Below are 10410 nucleotides of genomic sequence, written 5' to 3'. Positions count from 1 at the left end.
TTGTGTACTCCAAGTATTATAAATAATAATAATAATAAATTATCAATATTGTTTACTCTTTCAATTTCTATGTATATATAATGTATACATATATGTGTATATAATCAATAATCAAGAAAGTGAGGGGAAAATACAAAAAAAAAAATGGAAAATTTGGTATCAAACGTTACCAATGCCGGATCTAGAGGAGTTTGAGCACCCATTGATCACTGAAAAATACCGAAAATTCCATGGACAAAGGGATTGAACATCCATGGATCGCCAAAAAATACCGGAAACTCCATAGAAACTATGTACGGGACGTTAATTTTTTAAAATTTGGAAACAAATGTTACCATATCTAGAGGGACTTGAGCAACCATTGATATCCGGAAAATGCAAATTCCACGGAAAAGGGGATTGAACACCCATCGATCACCAGAAAATACCGAAAGTTCCATGGAAACTGGGTATAGAACTTTAATTTATAAGTAAAAACCCCCAAAGAATATTAAGTTAGCACCTATAAATCAAGAGAGACCACCTGTGAATCTCGGACCCGTTACAGAAAAACTTCAATAACCCATAGTGATAGTAGGTGTCTCTCTCATATTGTTTTTATTATCATTAGAATTAGGAATCCACCATAGCCTTGAACTCTTCTCAAGACTACCACTATAAAGTAAAAAACCACATCCAAGATCATCAGGAGATGCTCGGGAACAGTTCACGAACTGTATATTAAGCTTGAGCTCACTAATTTTCTGAAGAACTGAGTATGAGCACGGCAAAGCTCACCTCGGCTCAGTCACTGCCTAAATTATCACAATATCTATACAATTATCACACATACTCTTTAAGTACTCCAAGTATTATAAATAATAATAATAATAATAAATTATCCATATTGTTTACTCTTTCAATTTCTATGTATATATATAATGTATACATATATGTATATATAATCAATAATCAATCAAGTGGAAGGAAAATAAAAATAAAAAAAAAAAAGGAAAATTTGGTATCAAATATTACGAGTGCCGGATGCAGGATACAGAGGAGCTTGAACACCATTGATCGCTGAAAAATACCGAAAAGAGCTTGACCACCATTGATCGCTGAAAAATACGAAAAATTCCATAGACGAAGGGACCAGCATCCACCGATCGCTAAAAAATACTGAAAATTCCATAGAAACTGTGTACAAGACTTATATTTTTAAAAATTTGGTACCAAATGTCACCAGTGACGGATCCAGAGGGGCTTAACACCCATCGATCACTGAAAAATGCTGAAAATTCCATGGAAAATGGGATTGAGCACCCATCCGAAAATTCCATGTAAACTGTGTATGGAACTTTGATTTTTTATGTAAAAACCCCATGACAAATATTAATTTAGCACCTATAAATCACGAAAGACCACCACAAACACTCATATAAGTGAATCCCGGATCCGTCACAGAAAAACTTCAATAACTCATAGTAATAGTAGGTGTTTCCCTCATATTGTTTCTATTATCATCAGAATTAGGAATCCACCATAGCCTTAAACTCTTATCAAGACTACCACTATAAAAGCAAAAAACCACCTCCAATATCATCGGGAGCTGCTCGCAAACTATTCACAAACAGTATATTGAACTTGAACTCGCAAACTGTTCACAAACAGTATATTGAACTTGAACCTACTAATTTTATTTTCTGAAGAACCGAGTATGAACACGTCAAAGCTCAGCTCAGCTCAATCACTGCCTGGATTAACTCAACGTCTGTACAATTATCACCTCTACTCTTTAAGTACTCCAAGTATTATAAATAATAATAATAATAATAAATTATCACTATTGTTTACTCTTTCAATTTCTATGTATAAATATAATGTATACATATATGTATATATAATCAATAATCAAGAAAGTGGGAGGAAAATACAAAAAAAAAATGGAAAATTTGGTATCAAATATTACGAGTGCCGGATGCAGGATGCAGAGGAGCTTGAGCACCATTGATCGCTGAAAAATACGAAAAATTCCATAGACGAAGGGACTAGCATCCGCCGATCGCCATAAAATATTAAAAATTCCATAGAAATGGGTTGAGCACCCATCCGAAAATTCCATGTAAACTGTGTATGGAACTTTGATTTTTTTATGTAAAAACCCCTGACAAATATTAATTTAGCACCTATAAATCACGAAAGACCACCACAAACACCCATATAAGTGAATTCCGGATCCGTCACAGAAAAACTTCAATAACCCATAGTGATAGTAGGTGTTTCCCTCATACTGTTTCTATTATCATCAGAATTAGGAATCCACCATAGCCTTAAACTCTTATCAAGACTACCACTATAAAGCAAAAAGCCACCTCCAATATTATTGGGAGCTGCTTGTAAACATTTTACAGGTCCTTCATGTCCATCTATCACCCACATTTTACTTAATTGCCCATAACCTTCTCTTTTCCATATCCCAATACTCTTATCAGCTGATCCACTGCACAAAATTTCCCCTTTCATACACATACATAAAACAGCCGTATCATGTGCTTTTGTTTCAGATACTAATTTCCAGAACAGTAAATCTGTATTCGCTTCCCATCCCATTATATACCCGTCCGATCCCCCTCCGTAAATCCATCTCCCGTCCTCCGATGTTATAACCGAATTAAACGACGCGTCGTGATGTCCCTCTAATATCCCTTTCAAAGCATGGAAACTCTTCCCTTCTTTTCTCCATGCTTTTATCTTCCCTTCTGCTGATGCTGAGTAAACTATCCCTTTACTCGCTGCTAACGCGTTTACACCTTCGTCGTGTGCTTTGATTGACTCTAGGCATTTGAGGTCAGATAATCTCCAGACTTTTATCGTTGTGTCCCATGAACCGGAGTAGATTAGCCCGTTGTCGACGGTTAGACATGAGATGCTGTCTGCGTGTTCGAACCAGAGTTGTTTCTTGTTGTGTCGTCCGGTTTGTATGTAGCTTCGGTGTTGGATGAATTTTTTGAGGTAGTCTTTTGCGGTAGGGAGAGTGTTGACGAGTTTAAACATGTTGTCGGAGGAGCTTTTCGATAACTTCCATACGCGGATTCTGCTGTCTTGATGTGCGGTGAAGACCTTGTTTCCGAATGTTACTATCGCCTTTACTGACCCGTCCCCGTGACCGAACTTTGCAAACAGCCTCAAACCGGGCTGTTGCCAAACTATAATATCTCTGCCCTGCGTTGCACTCAAGATGAATTCGCCGCACAAAGCTAAGCAAGAAACTGATCCTATATGGTCTGATATAACAGCCACGGACCGGTACATGGTTGTCCCGGTCCTGGATAAAGATTTACTCGGATAACCATTATAATCTACGTCTCGAGCCTCATAACAGAAAGTATCAACATCGTCGCCAGCCTCGCTCCCAGAGCTGCTATGCGTGTCGAAGGCAATCTCGGAAGATAGCACAGGATTCATAATAATATTAACCAAGTTTGAGTCGTTGGGTAGTCCTAATATCTAGAGAGAGAAAGAGATAAAAGGGTTAAAATTTTAGAGAGATAAACCGAAGAAAACCGGTAAATGGAAGAAGGGGAGATTATATTTCCCCCTACTTACAATAAGGGGGAAATAAACAATCTGAAACCTTAATGGTCATAAGAGAAGTTTATTACTAATTAGAGTTAGTTTGTAAAACAAAGATTAAGCTGTAAAGTTTCTTTAATTTTTAATTTTGTATATTTTGACAGATCCAGTCAAAAATAGATGCCATATTTAGAGTTTTGAGGGTTAAACTCCTATTTTTTTACTGAATCCTTCCTATTTTTCGGGATAATTGTCATAAAATAATATATATGGATTAATTAAAATAGTATTACCTAAACTCTCTCTCCTCCTATTATTATTATCACTAATCATGTTATATTTTGAACAATTTTTAGGCTTCAGCTATAGATTGTTAACAAATATAATGCTAATTATTTTAGTTTCCTTATTTAGGGCATAAGAATAATTAACTAAACTTAATCCTTGTAAATTTTTAGGAACACAACTACTCAAATTAGTCTAAGGCAAGTAAGAGATTACATGTTTTCTCTTAATTTGTTGTATACAAAAATACTATTGTTAGAAAGACTACAAATCAGGTGTTGAATAGTGTTCATGTTGTGTAAATTATCGGATTAGTGGCAAATGAATCGACGCTAACCCAACACAAAAAAAAAAAAAAAATCATGGCATAGTCATATCAACTCAATCGGGTTATTATCGATTTCATGTTGTATATGTGGATCACATGTAATTTTATTTTCTCTATTAACGGTGACATCTAAAAATATAGAGGATATATGTCATTGTTAGATTAGCATGTTAATCCTAACAATTCAAAAGCTTAACCGTATTTAACAAATTCTTAACCCGCTAATATCATGTTAGGTTCGTCTGATGTGTATACAAATCGCATGTAATTTTACAATCTCATGTAAAATATATGGGATTCAAGTTTTGTTCATGGACGACAATTGTAATTTTATTATCTTGATTAATTAAATTAAGATAAAAAAATTAAAGAATATAATAATAATTTTAAACATCCCTATCATTTTCAAATTAGCATGTCAATTCTAATCCAATCTAAAAATTTGGAATTCAGTTTCATGTCAATCCAAAAATGACGTGTTATCTATCCAACAAAACACTAACTCATTTAAAATCTGTGTTAAGTTTGTTTTGGGTTGTCGGGTCGTGTATTGTAACAACTCGATCGGGAGTGGGTGGTGTCAGGATAGGCCTAAGTAAGGAGCGGCACAAAAAGATGACAATGAGGAAAGGAATAAATTGAATCCTACATTGAAAATGGAGAGAGACTAGAGTTTATTAGTACGGTGAATTTCTAATACACGTAAACACGTTTTAAAGCCATGAAGTTAAAAGTGTTGAATTTGGATAAAACAGACATTATTTACATGGTGTTGGATCAGGCTATTGCAATTGGTATCAAAGTCAGCTCTCTACATACGACATGTGGTTCGAGGATGAACCAGTTGCAGCTGGTGGGCCTGTAACGACCGTATCCGTGAATTAATCAACGGAATCCCACTTCGAAAATGGAGAAAAAGTGACTTGGACCTAATAGGTTTGTGATAGGTGATTTTAAAAGTTCAGGATACCATTAAGCAAAACTTACCAAGTTTAAGGGTGTAAATATGCATTAAGCCATAAAAAATGTCTTTAAATGATAGAAGATGATGAAGAAGAACATTGGCAAACAAAAGTTCAAACTTTTATTATTAACTAATTTACATATTTTCATTCCAGACTACATTAACAGAAAAGGTTGACAAAAGCATGACCATTTTCAACACAAAAGCAAAAGGACACAAACATGGGCTACTTATAATATACATTATACATATATATATAACATCAAAGATCAAACAATTCAACCTTACTTGTTACTCAACGAGGCTGGTGAATTTGGTGAATCCGGCGAGGGGAAGTCTTGTTGCTCACCAAGTAGCCTCCCTTTTTGCCCTTTTTGCCTGCCTTTCCCGGAGAAGTCTCAACATTTCTCCACTTGCCGGAATTTGGAATGCTAAGCTCCTTCAATAATATACCTTTCAAATCAAAGGTAACACCTGCACAATCAATCACGCCCAATTATTAATCATCAAAAGTCAATTCTGATTTAGAAGACAATCAGATTGACAAGATTATGATTTTTCTTGGATAATGATATGATAATCATGCCCCATTACTAATCATCTAAAGGCAATTTCTGATTCAGAAGACAATCAGATTGACACGCGAGCCGAGGTTAACTGGATAATCATATGAATCACAACAATATTTTGATTAGGGTTGTAATCGAGTCGAGGCGAGTTTAACCTGCTCACATTCAGCTTGTTAGAAAATTGACGAGCTCTCAAGCTCAAGATCTTGTTCACGAGCTTTATTCACGAGAAGCTCGTTAATTATATTCATGAACTCACTAGCGAACAATAAGGGCGGCCCGGTGCACTACGCGTCCCCGCTGAGCGAGGGTCCGGGGAGGGGTCCCACCACAAGGGTGTATTGGGAGCAAGCCTTCCCCTACCAATATATTTGGCAAGAGGCCGCTCCTAAGACTCGAACCCGTGACCTCTTGGTCACACGACAACAACGTTTACCGTTGCGCCATGGCTCGAACTCACTAGCGAACAATATGTTCACTAATTTTGTTTATTTGAAATGAAACCACTTAGTTTAGCTAAGAAGCTAAAGTTTACACAAACTATGTTGTTTTACATTTTCTATAATCCCTTCACAGAAATATTATTATTAAAAAATTAATCATAAATACAGTACTTTACACATGCCTGTATAAATTTATTTTGTTTGCACAGTAAAAAATCTAGCTACACATTTTTGAGCCAAATTTTTTTCAATCCTATTTTTTGGGCGACTTGCACTCCAAACCCCCAATTTGCCGGAAACAATGGTTGCAACCACTATTGGTTAGAGTGGTTCCGGAGGCTGGGGGCTCGGTACCCGGCCCCTGAATCAAACCAAGCGTCATCAGGAGGCTGTTCATCAAAGTTATAATCATGAAGGTGTTCATAAATATTATAATCATGATCAAGAAGGTGTTCATAATCGAGTTCATTCATTAATGCTGGTGAGCTTTCTCCTTACTCAATCTCGGCTCAATTATAAATTGAGCCGAATATAATCGAGTTTTTATCGACTCTAATTTTGATTAGATAGCCCGAATTATCACATCTAATTAAGACTTCCAGTTACTAATTAATTACCATCAAGAGGCTTCTTCTGTTCTTCATCTTCAGTCAATTTCATCAGCTCTTCAAATTGATCTTCTAGATCCGCTACCTCCTCGTCGAATTCGAACCCCAAGTCCAAATTCTCCGGCAAAAAATCCTCATCGGCGTCAGTAACAGCACTTCCGTCGAAACTCCCCTCCCGATGCTCGCTCAGCCAAAAGTCACGAAACCACGTCGAGGTTTTTACTAGCTCCCACCACTCCGGCGAAAAATCCTCCACTTGTCGGTACACTGAAGGAATGAAGATCGGAGCATTCGGATTCAGCGCCGATCTCTGTCCCGAAACTAAAGCCATCGGTTTCTCAATGTTGAAATCTATAAGTACCTCTCAGAAAACAAAATCTATCAACATCAAACGGAAGAATCGAATCAAAATCAAAGAGTGAAGAGATCATTACCGTCCGATCCAGAGAGAGCACTTAGTTGATCGTTGATTTTATATCTATGGAGCAGTCTGTTCATCAGTTGCTGAGCGAGTCTAGAAAGTGCTGGAAATGGAGTATGCAATGCAAGTGGATAAGAAAGAAACGTTTGTCCGAACCTGGCTGCTTTGGGATACCGAAGCGGAGGCATGGAAGTCAACAAAGGTTGATTTTTCTATGACTCGTCGTACATATTTTCATTTTCGTATTAGTTGTAATTTTGTTCCCACTCTTAGAAAAAAAAAAAAAAAAATATATATATATATATATATGGATAAATAGTGTTGTAAATTCGTGCAAGGGAGTAGGACCGGCTTTGATGGTATTGTGCGGATTTAGCGAAAGATAAATAAACGGAAAAACGAAACACAGATTTTAGGTAGTTCACCAACATTATGTTGGCTAATCCGCATGCAGAAGAAGAATAGATTTTATTAGGAGGCAGAAATCAAATTACAAATTAGGGTTTACATAATAGAGTATTATAGTACTCAATCTATCCTAAACCGACTAGATTTTATTACGTTGCTTCTTGTCGTAGTGTGTTATACTGATTCAAGGCATTACGACAAATTTTCATCTTGACTTGAATAGTTCTGGCAAACATAACAGATGCACCCATGACAGTGCCAAATGAACAAACTTCTCCCTCTGTCTCGGACTTGCCCACAGAGCAACTAGTGATCTCTGATGTTTAGCAAATCCAAACAATGTTGAAACTTGCTCTGTGGAACAGGCTTGGTAAACATGTTAGTAGGATTGTCAGCAGTGCCTACCTTCTTCACCTGGATCCCCCCCCCCCCCGACTCGCTGACCGGGTGTCGTAGTGTGTTATACTGATTGAAGACATTACGACAGATGGTGTTCAACTCGCTAACAAATCTCGTGAAGAAATAAACAAGTTGCTCACGAGCAGCTCACGAATAGGATATTGAACTCGAGCTCGTTAATTTTTGACGAACCAAGCATGAGCATGCTAAACCTCGACTCGATTCGGCTCAATTATAATCTTATGTCTAGGGTAAGAAGTACAATAACACATTCCAAATAGTGGGGACTCATAAGGGACAGGGTCGGCCCTTGACCTAGGCCGGGAGTGCGGCGGCCTAGGGCCCAAGGCTATAGGGAGCCCAAAAAAAACTTTTAGGTCTATAAATATATGGAGCAATTTTTTCATATACATATATTAATACTATTTAGGTTTTAAATGGTTCAAATAATTGACATTTTAGACTTTAAGTGGGCTCAATTGATTATTTGAATATAGGTGAAGAGTTAATTTAAAAACATTATGAAACATCTTTGTGATTTTGGATAAATAGAAGTATATTTTGACCAAGGTAATAACCTGTACCGTATAATTATTAATTTATTAGAATATATTTTAAATTTTTACGTACAATTTTGTTTATTAAAGGGGCTCTTATTTCTTATTTCGCCAAGGGTCCATAAATTGTCAAGACCGACCCTGATAAGGGAATACCAAAAATGAATGGAGAAGCTATCTCATTGATTCAAAACAGAAAAATACAGCTTGCTCTTATAGGTTAGTGAGTACAAAAATGATTAACAATACAAGATAGAGAAAAGGGGAAAAAAAGAAAACTGGAAAGCATGACGTGAACTGATTTCAATGATGATCTGCGCGTGCCATATGATTGGTGAATAAAGGAATGAAATGATTGGATGAGATGAGATGTATTTGGTGAATAAAGGATCTAGTGAAGTAGGATGTATGGTATATTATTACCCTATCTCAAACTTGGCATGGAACAAGTTGTGAAGACCAAGTTTGGAAGTGAATAAAGGAACTGAAGTGAGTGTTGTGGCTTAGTGAAAATGTCAGTAATCTTCAAAGTAGTGGGGATAGGCATTAAATGAATCAATCCCGAAGCAACCCTCTCTTTAATAACATTGCAATATATATTAATATGTTTAGTACGCTCATGAAAGACTGGTTTATGAGTTGTGTGAATCGCAGAAGTGTTGTCACAAAACAAGACTGTTGAGGTTGGATGGGAGAAGTGCATATCCCTCAACTAGAAAAGAATCCATTATAACTCACATGAAACTGAAGCCATTATCTTGTATTCTACCTCGGGAGAAAGACCTGGACACAATATTTTGTTTTTTGGACCTCTATAAGATTAATACATTGCCTAGAAAACTATATAACATGTGATGGGCTTTGTTTCAGGACATGTGGCCCAGTTTGATTCGGAAAAGCTTAAACCTGAAATTGTTTTGAACTGGGAAGAACAAGACATAAAGAACCCTGCAAGTATATAAGAACTTGATGAGCCCTTGAGAGATCATATGTGGTTGGATGACTAAGGTGGTGGGAAAGATTATTGATAATGTAAGATATTTTAAGCGTGGTAGGGGTCACATAGAACAACTTACCAATAAGTTTATGTGTAATATAATATTAGGCAGAGGTATATTGGAAGGTGAGGGTTTATGATTTGGGATGACAGGTGTAAGAGTAGGTTTACAACTAAGGAAATCAGTTTCTTAAAGGAGTTCAAGTATGTATTTTCTTTAGCACGTGTGTATGCCTTTTTGGGATATATCAAATTCAAAGCCAACAAATAAATGCAAAGGCCCCACGTCCTTGATGCTAAATTGAATGTGCAAATAACTCTTAGTATCCTTGATACTAGTCATGTCACTTCCAGCCAAAATTACGCCATCTATATATACCAGTAGAGTTGTGAGATGATTACCTTGTATTTTGACAAAAATTGAAGGATCAAAGTGTATGAAACCAAAATGCTTGATGATTACTATGAGTTTTTAATTTATTGCATGCCTACTTGTGTCAAACTATAAAGCGATTTCTTCAACTTGCGAACTGAATTTTGCACGAAAGAAGTAATTCCTCATAGCGATGACATGTAAATCTCCTCCTCCAAGTCTCTATGGAGGTAAGCATTATTGATGTTAAGTTGCTCAAGGTTCCATCCTTTGATAGTTGCAATTACCAACATAGTTCTAATAGTAGTGAACTTAGCCATTGATACAAAAATATCATTGAAATTAATACATCCCATCTGTGTGAATCCCTTGGTAACTAAACATGCCTTAAATATTTCAACGCTCCTATTGCTCTTGTATTTGATTCTATAAACCCATCTGCAGCCTATAGGTGCATGTCTTGGTGGTAATGTATTGATTTCTCAAGTATCATTAGTCGTCAAGGC

General features: G+C 36.5%; 2 protein-coding genes across 2 annotated transcripts; both read right to left on the bottom strand.

Moving 5' to 3' along the window:
- Window positions 1-1103: 1103 nt before the first annotated feature.
- On the bottom strand, window positions 1104-5554 carry LOC136224160 (protein JINGUBANG-like). The gene is made up of 2 exons (XM_066012423.1): window positions 5418-5554; window positions 1104-3486 (listed from the first exon to the last, which is right to left on the bottom strand). The coding sequence occupies exon 2, from the start codon at window positions 3442-3444 to the stop codon at window positions 2233-2235; it is 1212 nt and encodes a 403-aa protein (XP_065868495.1). The 5' UTR covers window positions 3445-3486; window positions 5418-5554; the 3' UTR covers window positions 1104-2232.
- On the bottom strand, window positions 5227-7373 carry LOC136224161 (protein EARLY RESPONSIVE TO DEHYDRATION 15-like). The gene is made up of 3 exons (XM_066012424.1): window positions 7184-7373; window positions 6759-7100; window positions 5227-5603 (listed from the first exon to the last, which is right to left on the bottom strand). Exons 1-3 carry the CDS (start codon window positions 7356-7358, stop codon window positions 5425-5427), a joined length of 696 nt encoding a protein of 231 aa, XP_065868496.1. The 5' UTR covers window positions 7359-7373; the 3' UTR covers window positions 5227-5424.
- Between the last annotated feature and the right edge of the window lie 3037 nt (window positions 7374-10410).

Source organism: Euphorbia lathyris, chromosome 3 (genome assembly GCF_963576675.1).
Source record: "Euphorbia lathyris chromosome 3, ddEupLath1.1, whole genome shotgun sequence".
In the NCBI taxonomy this organism is placed as follows: Eukaryota; Viridiplantae; Streptophyta; class Magnoliopsida; order Malpighiales; family Euphorbiaceae; genus Euphorbia; species Euphorbia lathyris.
Note: the sequence above shows the minus strand (reverse complement) of the source record. Positions and strands in the feature narration are given on the sequence as shown.